The sequence below is a fragment of the Camelus dromedarius genome, chromosome 14 (genome assembly GCF_036321535.1).
Source record: "Camelus dromedarius isolate mCamDro1 chromosome 14, mCamDro1.pat, whole genome shotgun sequence".
In the NCBI taxonomy this organism is placed as follows: domain Eukaryota; kingdom Metazoa; phylum Chordata; class Mammalia; order Artiodactyla; family Camelidae; genus Camelus; species Camelus dromedarius.
The window spans coordinates 40,680,147-40,695,175 of NC_087449.1; the positions used below are offsets into that span (position 1 = coordinate 40,680,147).

General features: G+C 35.1%; 1 protein-coding gene across 3 annotated transcripts in view; it reads right to left on the reverse strand.

The window, feature by feature from the left end:
- Nucleotides 1-15,029, reverse strand: part of CCDC30 (coiled-coil domain containing 30) — a 101,181-nt gene that overhangs the window by 62,169 nt on the left and 23,983 nt on the right. For all 3 annotated transcript variants that reach the window (XR_010383874.1, XM_010994840.3, XM_064493677.1), the window contains exons 6-8: nucleotides 11,858-11,929; nucleotides 7,366-7,481; nucleotides 5,111-5,209 (exon numbers count right to left, since the gene is read on the reverse strand). Coding sequence is in view for 2 of the 3 variants with exons in the window: in XM_010994840.3 (XP_010993142.2) it covers nucleotides 5,111-5,209; nucleotides 7,366-7,481; nucleotides 11,858-11,929 (287 nt within the window). In the remaining variant the exon portion in view is untranslated. The remainder of the gene's footprint in view (nucleotides 1-5,110; nucleotides 5,210-7,365; nucleotides 7,482-11,857; nucleotides 11,930-15,029) is intronic.

Consider the following 15,029-nt stretch of genomic DNA (forward strand, 5'->3'; position numbering starts at 1 on the left):
CTCAACACCACATTAGAAGAATTACACATGACCAAGTTAGATTTTATTCCTGGAAATGCAAAGATGGTTCAACATAGGAAAATTAACTGATGTAATACAACACATTAAGAGAATAAAGAAAAATAATGATCATTTCAATTGATGCTGCAAAAGCATTTGACAAAATTCAACACTCTTTCATGATTACAAAACACCCAAGAAACTAGGAATAGAAGAAAAGTACTTCAACATAATAAAAGATATATGAAAAGCCGTTAATGAATGTCATACTCAATGGTCAAAGACTCAAGTCTTTTCCTCTAAGATCAGGAACAAAGCAAGGATGTCTACTTTCACCATTTCTATTCAACATACTAGTGGAACTAGCCAGAACAATTAAGCAAGAAATGAAAAAAAGGCATCCAAATCAGAAAGAAAAGAGTAAAATTATCTGTTTACAGATGATACAAAGTCAACACAGAAAAATCAGTGACACTGCTAACAATGTGGCACTAACAATGAACGATCGGAAAAGGAAATTACAAAAACAGTTCCATTTAGAGTAGCAACAAAAAGAATAAAATACTTAGGAATTAACTTACAAAAGAGGCCAAAGACTTATACAATGAAAACTACAAAACACTGTTGAAAGAAATTAAAGAAGACACACAAATAAAAATATATCCCACGTTCATGGATGTACTTAATATTGTTAAGATGTCACTACCCAAAGTGACGACTTAATATTGTTAAGATGTCGATACTACCCAAAGTGATGCTCTACAGATTCAATGTGATCTCTATTAAAATCCCAATGACTTTTTTTGCATAAATAAAAAAAACTCTATCCTACAATTCATATGTAATCTCAAGGGATGCCAAATAGCCAAAACTATATTGAAAAAGAAGAACAAAGCTGATGGAGTCCCATCTCCTGATTTTAAAATCTACTATAAAGCTATAGCAGTCAAAAGAGTGTGTTATTGGCATAAAGACAGACATATAAACCAAAGGAATAGAATACAGAGCCCAGAAATAAACCTTTGTTATATGATCAAATGATTTTTGATAAGTGTGCCAAGACCATTCAATGAGAAAAGGGCTGTTTTTTTCAACAATGATGCTGGGATAACATTCATATGCAAAAGAATGAAGTTGAACCCTTATCTAACAGCATATATAAAAATTAACTCAAAATGGATCAACAACTTAAATGTAAGACCAAAAACTATAAAACTAATAGAAGAAAACATAAGGGAAAGGCTTCGTAACATTGGATTTGACAGTGATTTCTTAGATATGACATCAAAGGCACAGGCAATGAAAGAAAAAATAGACAAACTGGGCTTCATGAAAACTAAATTTTTTGTGCATCAAAGGAAAGCATTAACAGAGTGAAAGACAAATTACAGAATGGGAAAAATACTTATAAGTTATATATCTGATAAGGGATTAATATAAGTAGAACATAGAAAGAATTCTTAAAACTCATCAATGTAAAAACACAATCTAATTTTAAAATGGGCAAAGGACATGAATACATATTTCTCCAAAGAAGATATATGAGTGCTCAACGAGCGCATGAAAAGATGCTCAACATCACTAATTATTAGGGCAGTACAAACCAAGACCACAATGAGATACCACCTCACACCCATTAGGATAGCTACCATCAAAAAAAAGACAGTAAAAAGTGTTGATGATAACGTGGAGAAACTGGAACATTTGTGCCCTGTTGGTGGGGATGTAAGATGGTAGAGTCATTGTGGAAAATGGTGTGGTGATTCTTTACAAAATTAAACAGAATTATCATATGACCCAGCAATTCCACATCTAGGTATATACCCAAAAGAACTGAAAGCAGGGACCTGAACAGATATTTGTATACTCATGTTCATAGTAGCATTGTTCACAATAGCTGAAATGTGAAAGCAACCCAAGTGTCCAATGGTAAATGAATAGATAAATAAAATGTGACATATACATACAATGGAATATTATCCTGTCTTAAAGAGGAAGGAAATTCTGATATATGCTACAATATAGATGTAATCTGAAGACATTATGCTAACTGAAATAAGCAAGCCCCAAAAAGACAAATAGTGTACAATTCCACTTACATGAGGAACCTAGAGTAGTCAAAATCATAGAGCTAGAAAGGTGGTTGCCAGGGCTGGGAGGGAAGGGCAGAATGAGGACTTATTGTTTAGCTGGTATAGAGTTTCAGTTTTGCAAAATGCAGAGAGTTCTAGAGGTGGATGGTGGTAATGGTTGCACAACAATATGAATGAGCTTATTATCACATACACTTAAAAACAGTTAACATGGTAAATTTTCTGTTGTGTATATCATACCACAGTAAAGAAAAAAAATTTGAAAAAAAATTAAGTAAAACACTTTTGCAGACAAACAAAACCAGAGAGTTTATCAGTAGTAGATCTGCACTAGATGAAATGTTAATCAGGTTCTTCAGGCTGAAGAAGTATGGGACCAGATGGAAACATGGATCTGTGCAAGTAATGACAAGCTCTAGAAATGCCCAGTAACCATATGAAAAGATGCTCAATATCATTACTTATTCGGGAAATGCAATGCAAAACTATACCGAGATACTACTCCATACCCACAAGGATGGCTATATTAAAAAACACAAAATATAACAAATATTGGTAAAGATGTGGAGAAATTGGAACTCTCATACATTGCTGATGGGAATTTTAAATGGTGTAGCTGCTTTGGAAAATAGTCTGGTAGTAGGGGGAGGGTATAGCTCAAGTGGTAGAGCACATGCTTAGCATGCATGAGGTCCTGGGTTCAATCCCCAGTACCTCCACCGAAAAACCAAGTAAGTAAATATATCTAATTACTTCCCCCTGAAAAAAAAAAAAAAGAAGAAGAAAATAGTCTTGTAGTTCTACAAAACGTTAAACACAGAATTAAAATATGACCTAGCAATTCTACTCCTATGTACATAGCCAAGAAAACTGAAAACATGTTCACACAAAAATTTCTACATGAATGTTCATAGCAGCATTATTCATAACATCTACAAAGTAGAAAACAGTCTGGCAGTTTCTCATAAAATTAAACGTGCACCCACTCGACAACTCAGTAATTCCAATGCTAGGTATTTATCCAAGAGGGAAAAAAAAACCAAAGAAAAAAAAAAAAAACCCAAAGACTGGTACGTGAATACTAGTAGCAGCTGTATTCATAATAGTCAAAACCTGTAAACAACCTGATTGTCTACTAACTAGTCAGTTAATAAATAATTTGTGGTATATCCATATACACAGGAATGTTACTCAGCAATATAAAAATGAGCTACTGATACAGGCAACAACATGGATAAATCTCAAAAGCGTTATAAGTGAAACAAGCCAAACACAAAAGAGTATATACTAAATGACCCTATTTATTTGAAATTCTAGAAACAGTATGGCAATAGAAAGTGATGGAGTGGGAGGACTGATAGCAAAAAGGAAGGGAAATGTTCAGGTTAATAAATATGTTTTCTTTCTTGATTGCAGTGGTTGTGGTTATACAGATGTAAACATTTGTCAAAGCTCATTGAACTCAACTCTTAAAATATGTATGTTTATATTGTATTAAATATTTCAGCAAAGCTAATTTTATAAAAGAAATACAAGTAACTTTTAAACAACTGAAAAATGTTCAATCTCACTACAAACAGATGATTGAAAACTAAAACTACACTGAGATACTCATTTCTGTATTAGGAAACTAGCTTTCTCATACATTGCTGATGGAAAAGGAAAATGATACAATTTCCACAGAGTAGTATCCAGCAACATCTACCAAAATTGCAGATGCATCTACCCTCTAAACTCACAACCCCATTTCTGTGACTCTATCCTACAGGAACACTTGCATCAATATGCAAAAGACTGGAAACAACCCAAGTGTCCATCAACAGGAGACTGGTTAAATAAACTATAGTACATACACACAACAGAATGCTCGCTGCTCTAAAGAATGAGGAAGATCTCTTTGCATGATACTTAAGGATCTCCAAGAGCCATTTTAGTAAAAAAAAAAAAAAAAAAAAGAAAAGAAAAAGAGAGAAGAAAGAAAAGAAATGAATAAAGGAGGAAATCTGAATAAATATTCAAAATGCTTCTATTTGAATAAAGAAATAGTGGAAGGATAAATAAGAAACTAATAAAAATAGCTACTAATAAGTAAACTTCTTTAAATTAGAGCTCCATTGGGTTCTTTGGGAATAATTTTGGGTAAAGTTACTCAAGTCTTGCCTGGAAATTCTTTCTTTCCTCCCTCTTCTTTTTCTTTCCTCCCTCCCACTCCTTTGCCTTCCTTCCTTCTTTCCTTCCTGTCTTCTCTCCTTCCCACTTTCCCTTCCTTCCTTCCTTCTACAAAATGCATTATTTACCTGCAAGAGGGTTTTGGAAGACAGGAAGGATACCGGCTCTTTGGGTGGGGAGCCAAGAAAGCTGGTGGCTACAGTTTCTTTGGTATCTAAGAGGTTTGGGGTATAGGGCCAGGGAGTTAAAATAAGGACAAGCTCTGATGAACGAGATCCCTCAGCAGCAAGGAGTGGCACTCATCTTAGGTAAGTGAGAGGAAAGGCAAAGCAGTCTAGCTCCTTGGACAGAATGTCCGAAATCGCCTTGTCTACAGCACGCTGGCTCTTGCTTCAATCTGCCTTGTGTTTGATCACTTTGCCCATCACTTCAGAGGCTGATCATGTTGAAAAGACTAGACACTGCATACACTGGAGCCTAAACCTTACTAGTTCTCTATGGTATTTTATTATACTCAGTGTGGTTCCAACTACCTATCCACCCCCCCCATTATTGGTTGATTCTATAAATCACCTTCATTTTGATGATTAAAAATGCCTAAATTGGTTGTATCTTTGTAAGATTCTTTTTTCTTCAAAGAAACAACCCATTATATTTTTCATATTAATTGTTTCCTGTGGGGAAGAAGTGAACAGAAACATATCTCCCTCCGCACTCATTAGCAAAGCAGTAGAAAAAGGCAGGCAATAAGGAGAAAGTAGCACATGATCAGCACCAAATGCTCTGATGTACTCTGTGAATGCAACTCACTAAAAAATTAGAAATCAGAAAGATCAGAACTTTAATACCTCTACTTTCCGTTCAGTACCCACAGTTTTTCCAGGAGAGTGGTTTCCCAGTTGCTTGTTCTCTTGATATTCACAAATTTCTCCTTTAAGCCTTTCAACCTTAAATACAAAAGTATTTTAAATATAAAAGTGAGGGGTGGTTGCTTTGCTTTAAATATATAAAAGTAGTATATCCTGTGTGCAAAAAATTTAAACAACATACAAGTACATAGAGTTAAAAAATGATATCTTCCATCATATAACCTTAACCTACAATACTATTTTCCTCTCTAGAAGTAATGTTTGGGATATACCCTTCCTGAACTTTATTTCACGTGTGTGTGTGTGAGCGCACACGTATGTGTGTTTAATATATATTAAGCATACTTTATCAATATTAGATACATAAATTTCAGAGATTTAGATAACTTGAAGGGTGTTTGCTCATTCTTTCTTACGATTACATCTTTATATCATGATAAAATATACATAAGGCAAAATTTATCATTTTAACCATTTTTAAGTATACAGTTCAGTAGCACTAAGCACATGCACACTCTGGTGTAACTGTCACCACCATTCATCTCCAGAACTCTTTTCATCTTGCAAAACTGAAACTCTATACCCATTAAACAATAACTCCTCATTCTGCCCTTCCCCCAGCCCCTAGAAACCACCATTCTACTTTCTGTCTCTGTGATTTCTGACCACTCTAGGTACTCATATAAATGTAATTATATACTATTTGTCTTCTTGTGACTTATTTCAATTAATACAATGTCTTCAAGTTTCTCCCATGCTGTAGCTAGCATATGTTGGACTTCCTTTGTTTTTAAGGCTGAATAATATTCCATTGTATATATATACCACATTTTGTTTATCTATTCATCTATCAATGGATACTTGGGTTGCTTCCACCTTTTGGCCATTGTAAATACCATTGCTAGGAATATGAGTGACCAAATATCTGTTAGAGTCCCTGCTTTCATTTCTTTTGGGTATATACCCAGAAGCAGAATCGCTTATGGTAACTCTATGTTTACTTTTTTTAGGAAGTACTATATTGTTTTCCACAGTGGCTGCTCCATTTTACAATCTTTTTTTCAGATTCACTTCACTTTTATTATGAACAAACACAACCTCAGATCAGTACAACTAGCTTCAGAGTTGATATTAACAGAAATTATTCCAAACTATTCTTAGGTCACAAATAACTACTATCCCACACAAAAAGGGAAAAATTCCACCCAATCAAGGAAAAGGTAGATCCTGTGTGTGTTTCCATGGCAATGAGTTTTTGCATTCTCAAATTTTATCTGGCTAGTTATCCACCACTTATCTAATGGGTTTATATTCTATCCCTCAGAGAGAACCATATGGACGCATGGTTCATGGCAGACACGGTTCATGGTGGATACTGCTACTATAAAAATACTCAGGACATAAGAGAATTCCTCTGCTGAAGGATCCCAAAGTGCTTTATAAAAAGCATTAGTCACGCCTCAAAACTGCCCTTTGAGGTAGGTCAGTATTATTATTCCATTTTAATAGAAGGAAAACTGAGGCATATTATAGTTAAATGACTCGCCCAGGGTCACACAGCAAGTCAGTGGCACAGTCATTTTACATTCTTAACAATAATGCACAAAGGGTTCCAACTTCTCCACATCCTCATCAAAATTTGTTATTTTTTATTCTTTGGATAATAGCCATCTTAATAAATGTTTATTCATTCTTGCAACAAAATTTCTTGAGCCCTCAGTTATTGTATTAGACACTAGAGATATGATGGTGAAATAAATCTAACTAAAATTGAAGTGACATAGAGTATTTCTAGAACTTACAAATACCTATTAAAATAATAATAATAAATTTCTAAGAATTCCAATAAATTCCTAAGAAGATACAGTTCGAAAACAAAACACAGTTAAGGGTTTAGTATTAATAATCTTAAAGTTATCCAATATAATAGACTAATAATTTCTATTTGGTAAATGGGTTAAGCATAAACTATTACTTATATCCTTATTAAGAAGAAAAGATCCTAAGTTGGTACAATAGCAGTAACATTATTGTTTAGCATAAGTAATTAAAACGTATAAAACAGAAATACTGACAGAAAGCATCCTGGTCTTCTGCCTGGGATGTTAGAGCCACCAGTGTCAGTCCTCACTAATGACCAACAGATGTTGTCTGTCTAGGTTGCTCTCGCTGCTGACTGTTACGCTATACACATTTAAATAAATTCTAAGAACAAACTAAATTAAACAGCTTACCTCTTCTCCAAGCACTCTTTTTTCTGAGTCAAGTGATCTAACCCGATTTCTTAAAGCCAGAATTTCCTCATCCAGCCTCTGATTATGTTCCTTTGCTTTTCGTAGGTCAAGTGAATCTAAGACAGAAAGAACGCAGTTGACTCACTGGATGGAAGTTTTAAGTTGGGGGCACTAACTCTAAAAACTTAGGACGTGCTGTTTCCTGTCCTTCTTGTCAGTCCTACCACGTCTCTGCATATGTGATTCTCTGTAAAAGAAAGCTGTCAGACTCTCAAGTCCAGCCCTAGAATGCTCTACCAACTAATGAAACAGAACAGAATGCTTTTTATTTCTCACACCAAACACTGGGTTGGACTTGCTGAGTATAGGGTTTCTAGCAATTCTAGGGTCTGGAATTTAAAAACAGCTGTCCCTGTCTTACAAAAGTTAAATGACTAAGAAAATTATCTTCCTAGCCTCCTCGTAGTCCTGTCTCTTTAATACACCTCGTATGTTCCTAGATTTTCTCTTCCACTCATTAACAGCAGGGCATCCACAGATGACTAAAGTGGTGAGCGAGGAGCAGTGACTGTCCAAGTGAAATCAAGTTAGCTCATCAACACGATCTTTCTGGCTGCAGCACCTCTGCCTGTAGTTCGCTCTCAGCTCAGCTCAGCTCCTCATGTGAAGACCTGCTCTTTCTAGTACTCATCAAAGTTTCAATAGTACATACTTGCTGCCTGTAACTTCACTGAATTTGTAGCTGTTTCTTTTTTCACTTATGTTTCTCTTCTCTTTTGCCGCTTTAAAGTCCCTTTGTTTTCCTTCTTCATTGGTCGTTTTGTTTTTAACTTGTATTAATTTTGTTTTTCTTTTTGTTTCCCTTGCTGCACTTTTTCCCCCAGTATTTAAATTTTTTAAATTGAAAAATGCTAAAAATACACCGAAAAGAAAAAAAATCATTCACAATCCACGTGTGTGTGTGTGTGTGTGTGTGTATAGAGAGAGAGAGGGCAAGATTTATTGTACCTTTTGCATATGCAATTAAAAAATACTTAAACAGTGCTAAACAATCCTGTCTGCAACTAGAACACCTGTGAATATATCATGGATGTCTTTATAGGACAATCCTTATAAAGTCATTTTCCATTTCTTATTTGGAACTATTTTTTAATTGAGGTATAATTTATTTACAATATAATGTACATATCGTAAGTGTTCAGTTCAATGAATTTTGACGGTTTTAATATACCTGTGAACTTGCCCTCAAAAAAGATACAGAACATTTCCATCCACCATAATGTTCCCTCACCTCCTTTTCAGTCAGTTCTCCACTGCCGCCCACCCCTACAACCACTTTCTGACTTCTCCCATGTAGACTAGTTTTGCTCAGTCTTGGTTTTCACATAAAGAAAATCCTACAATACACTTACTTTTGCATCAGGCTTCTTTTACTTAGTATATACAGTATGTGGGGGATTCATCTGTATTTTATCAATAATTTGTTCCTCTCTACTCTTTAGTCCATTTTACTAATATATCACAATTTGTTTATACATTATCTCATTTTGATCTGCACGGTATGGCACTGCCAAAATTGCCATAATTTGTGTCACTTTTCCCCTACTGATGATTTAGGTTTGTTGTCAATGTTCACTCTTGTAAACAATTCTAAAGGCATTATCCTTGTTCAGTAATGAACTAGGTATTCTCTACGTACTTATGATATTATTTCCAAAAAATAAATTCCCAGGAAGAAATGGGATAGCTGGTCATTGGGAGTAATGTAATGTCTTTGGTTTTGTTGCCAAGATAATTCTGACCACTTAAGAGCTAGGAAGTACGTATTCTTGCTTCTTCAATTTTCTGGAAGAGTTTATGTAAAATCAGTATTCTTTATTCCTTAAATTTTGTTAGAATTCACTAGTGAATCTATCTGGACCTGGAGTTTTCTTCATGAGATTTTTAACCATAAATTCAATTTCTTTGATAGATTTAGGGCTATCCATTTCTCCTCTTTCAAGGAATGTGTCCATCTCATCCAAGCCAGCAAATTTATTACCATAAAGTTATTCAAAATATTCCCTTATTATCTTTTTGATCTGTAGAAGTTTCTGTCATTTCTTAGATTGCTAATTTGCAACTTCTCTCATTTGTTCATGAACAGTCTAGACAGTAGTTTACCAATATTACTGATCCTTCCAGACCAGCTCTTAGTTCCACTAATATGCTCTATTTTGGTTCTGTTTTTAATCTTATTGCCGTCAACTCTTATTTTTGATATTTACTTCTTTTCACTTGCTTTGGATTTAATTTGTTCTTGTTCTGGGTTTTTAAAGAAGAAGCTTAGATTCTTTTGCGTCCTTTCTTGATTTTTTTCTAAGCATTAAATGACATAAATTTCTCTCCTAAGCACTGGCTTAGATGTATCCCACAAATACTGATACACTCAGTGTTTTCTTTTTCATTCAAATTAATTCATAGAAAATATTTGTAATACCCCTTGTAATATTTTCTCTGAAGGCATGGCAATTTAGAAGTATCTTATTTAACTTCCAAATTTTTGGTGATTTTTCTGAACACGTTTTTGTTATTGCTCTTTAGTTTAATTCTATTATGGTCAGAGATTCATATGATTTCAGTTGTTCTGCAGAAATTTGTTTTATGGCAATGGTCTCTTTTTCTAAAAATTTTGTTATTTTTTTGGAGGGGTAATTAGTTTGATTTGTTTATTATTATTGTTATTTTTTATTTAAAGGATGTACTGGGGATCGAACCCACAACCTTGTGCATGCTAGGCATGCACTCTAATCGCTGAGTATACCCTCCCCCCGGTGGTCTCTTTTTTTTTTTAATGTTCCATGTGTACTTGAAAAGAATATAATACTTCTGGCGGAGTTTTCTGTAATTATCAATTATGTCAAGTTGGTTAGTAGTGTTATTAGGTCCTCTATATGCTTACTGCTTTTGTTTACTAGCTCTATCAATTACTAAGAAAACAGTGATCATTTTATAATTGTATTCATGTATATTTTTTTAATAGTCTTGATCATCAAGTACAATGTATGGGGTTTTTCCCCCACACATCCAAGCAATTCTTCAACACTAGCTGGGTGTCCTACAATTCAACTCAACTCTGACGCTATCTACCTGGAGATAGCATCAGATTCCACAGGTTAAGGGCTTGGTCACACAAGGCTGCCCTCCACTTCAGATGCTAATCACGAGTCCAGGTTTTGACAGACTGGTTATAAGTCAAAGGTTCCTACAAACTTCTCCTGGGGTTTCATTAATTTGTTAAAGCAGCTCACAGAATTCAGAGAAACATTTTACTTACTAGATTGCCGGTTAATTATACAAGGACATAACTCAGGAATAGCTAGATGGAAGAGATGCCTAACAGCAAGGGAAGGAGGTGCAGACCTTACAAGCCCTCCCTGAGCCCGCCACGCTCCTCCAATTTCCGTGTGTTCACCAAACCCAGAAACTCTCTGAACTCTCTCCTTTTGAGTTTTTATGAAAATTTCATTACATAGGCACAACTGATTAAATCACTGGCCACTGGTGATTGAACTTAACCCCCAGTCCCTTTCCTCTCCCAGGAGGTGGAGGTGGGGACCGGTGGGTCGGGGTAGGGAGATGGAGGGGTGGAGGGTGGGACTGAAAGTTCCAATCCTCTAATCAGGTGGTTGGCTCCCCTAGCAACCAATTCCTATCCTTTTGTTACCTAAGGGCTTTCCAAAAATCCTTATTATCATAACAAAAGATGCTTTTATTGCTCTCAGCACTTGGGATTGGGAAATTCCAAGGGCTTGTGGGCTTTAGTGCCAGAAACAAGGATGAAGATCAAATACGTTTCTTACTATAAATCACAATATCACAGGGTAAATAAACCTAGTTTTATAATTATTTAAAACCAGTAAACATATTTTAAATTACCTTTATAGTTACTACCACTATAACACTCAAATTTCATTATATTATTTATAGCTGGTATCATTTTTACATAGTCAAGTTAGGATCAGATTAATTCACCACTGATTCCAAGCCTGTTGGCTTCCCAGTGAACAAATATGCACGAGGTGTTAAATGCATTATAAGATGTCTTGATCTCAGTGGTCCCAGGAAAATATTTATTGTTTGTGTTAACCAAAGGTTTTAGAGTCAGATATACATAGGTTCAAATATCAACTCTAATACTTAAGGTAGCTATTAGATAATTCATTTAACCTTGTCATGACTCAGTTTCTTTGAAATGGGAATAATAATACTCACAACTTGTAATTGCTGTGAGGATTAGAGATTATGCATGTAAAATGCCTGGCAAAGTACCTATTAGTAAACAACAAGTGGTAGTAATAGTTAATAGCAGTAGAAATAGCAATAACAGTAGTAGTAATATTACTATTATAACTGTTAAATAATAACATTCTTTAAAGATTATTTAATATAAATTATATTAATGTTTAATGTTATATTATTAAATACTACTATGTCTGCTAAAATGACTCACCATTTTCTTTCAGCTTCATCAAATTTTCTTTCAATTTCTCGATTTCTAGTTGAGACTTCTCAAGTGCAGAATCTAAAAGAAAAAAGGAACAAAATATTTGTATAAGGAGCAAATGGTCAGTGTAATAATTGAATTCGAATGACTTTCCTTCTCTTTGGAACACTTTCTTTCTGATAGCTGTCATAAATGTCACCTCCTCCAGGAAGCTTTTCCAGATTTCCCTCTACCTTTGCCTACTGTACCTTATTTTTACCCCTATCCTTGATATCATCTGATCCTGTAATCCTTCCCTGTTTCCCTAACCAGATTCTATTGCTGAAGAGTTTGGACCACTATGAACAACAGGAGCAGCTGAAAGTATTTTAAGCATGGTCCTACCAGTTTAGTAAAAGGAAATTACATCCAGAAATACTTAAAATTAATTCTGCAATTAATAATACTTAAAACTTTGCTAGTAGTTGCTAGAAATATCAAAATAGCAATATTTCAGGAAGTAGCTTTTTGTACCATTCAAGAATTGTATGAGGATAGCAGAATGGCATAGGGAAAGAATATGGGGCACTGGAATCTATTGGACTTGGGTTCTCTAATCCAGGTTTTATCACTTTGCCTTCTGTGGTCTACTCATCACCAGAGATATGGCTGGTAGGCCTCCTATAATGGAAGAATGAGGAATCTCCCAGAAGCAAGAAACTAACACGAATCTTTTAATTTTTTTAATGGACACACTAGGGATTGAACCCAGGACCTCGTGCATGCTAAGCATGCACTGAGACTAACATGAATCTTCTAAGAGATCATTTCTAATCACATAGAAAAGGTGCGTGAGGCAAAGCCCAGGGGAAATAAAGCATGAGCTTCCAGGAGTCAGTTTGTTGAAAGAAGTAGGCTAATACTTGGTAAACACTACTGTGTAACAACACATATACCTAGAAATAAATTCTGGCCATAAATTGATGATTTGGGAAGTAACACAAAAGGCACACACTGATACTACATATGTTATTTTAAAAGGACTTGCTAACTCAGCTTCCCAGTGGTCCTCCAGGATACTCACTGTGCAGTTTTCAGTTAATAGTTTAGGAGCCACCAGACCAGCCAAGTGCTGATGGAACAGGGTGCTATGTGACTGTTCCGTTGTAGCCAAATGTAACTACAAGTAATGGGTATCCCGCTTTTCCCTTTCTCTTTCTGTATTGCAGGTAGCAGACTGCTTCTCTTCATACCCACAAGGCCAAATTTCCTTTTTTCCCCTAATTGGGTTTATTGAGATATAATTTGCATGCAGTAAAATTCATCCTTTTAAGTGTATAATTTGATGACTTTTGACAAATACATACAATTGTGTACCCATTAACCCAATTTTCCATCATTCTGAAAAGTTTATTTGTGCTCAGCTTAAAAATGCATTCTTAACAAAATCTCAATCTCTATATCCTTTGTTTTTAATTCCACAATTTGGCAGAATCATTAGTTTTACATATTTAACATTTTTAGATATAATCCTAAAGTAACATGCATACTGCATTTTTTAAAAATCAATCTAATTTCCTTAATCATTGCAAATTACAAAAATAGAAAGGGGCTAATTTTAAAAATTTAAACTTAGGAGGAGGGTATAGCTCAGTGGTAGAGCACATGCTTAGCATGCATGAGGTCCTGGGTTCAATTTCAAGTACCTCCATTAAAAATTAATTAATTAAAAAAATTTAACTTGCCAACTAAAAATTAGCACTTGCCATCTGCCTTTACAAGGATTGAATCACATTGACACGATCTACCTCTGCTTGGATTAAATCGCAAGTCGCTGCTGCCACTGACCTCCATCCCTCCCTGAAAGCAGTTCAGGGTGGCGATCAGGAAGAAGGCACTCTGTGCTCTGGGAAAACTGGCAGAACAGGCCTTCAGATAGTTAGATATTTTCAGGAGAAGATTTTATGAGGCCTAATTCTTGCATCTCCTCATATCTAGAAAAGCACTAAAATCATTAATGGGGACATCTGCTCCCCATGACTACCAGCAAGTCTCTGCCCAAGTGTGTGTTTGACTGCATGTAACCCACCTTCACTGAAATCATATATAATACTGAGTTCCCCTCTGCCTCTTTGGAGCAGCTACTCAGAGCTATCTGAAATACCGTCTCCTGGGCTATAGTCCTCACTTTGCCTGAAATAAAACTTAACTCACAGCTCTCATGTTGCGTGATTTTATTTCAGTTAACAAACTTTACACTAAAATAAATTATAGATAAAGCAAAGATTGAAAACACAAATAATAAGGCCATAAAAGCACTAAAAGAAACAAAAAATACCAGAGGAAAACATTTTCAATAACCTTGTAGTGATACAGAAAAGGCTTTACATAGGAAAACCCAGAAGCCATAAAGAATAACTGTTAAACCTTATTTGATAAATATTAGCGTTTATATATGGCAAAACCCAACATAACATTTATAACCAACAAAAGGCTCACCCAGAATATATAAAAAAAAAAAAAACTCTTACAAATTAATAAAACATTAAGACACAATCCAATAGAAAAATATTCATGAGACTCGGGCAGGAACTTTGAAAATGGTATATCTCAATTAGCAACAACAAACAAATAAGAGGATTTTCAACATCATTAGCCATCAGGGAAATGCAAATTAAAGCCACAGTTAAGGGGGGAGGGTACAGCTCAGTGGCAGAGCACATGCTTAGCATGCACGAGGCCCTGGGTTCAATCCCCAGTACCTCCACTAAAAAATAAATAAGTAAGCCTAATTACCTAACCCTATCCCCTCAAAAAAGTCACAGTTAAACACTCCTACATACTCAACAGAAAAGGTAAAGTTAATAAGACTGATGATACCAAGTACTGACAAAGAATGTAGTGCAACCAAAATCCCATATACAACTGAGGAGAGCTGAAATTAACACAACTATTTGGAAGACAGTATAGCAGTAATCTACTGAAGTAGAACAAACCCATAATCCTTTGATCTAGTAACTCTACTCTTAGGTATATCATGATCAGAAATGTATAGAAAAGGACAAGAATGTTCACAGCTGCACTATTCATAATAGACACAACTGGAAACAACATAAATGTCTATCCACAGAAGAATGGATAAACAGATAAATTGAGTATGTTTATTCCATGGAATACGACGGTACAAACAGCAAGAGTG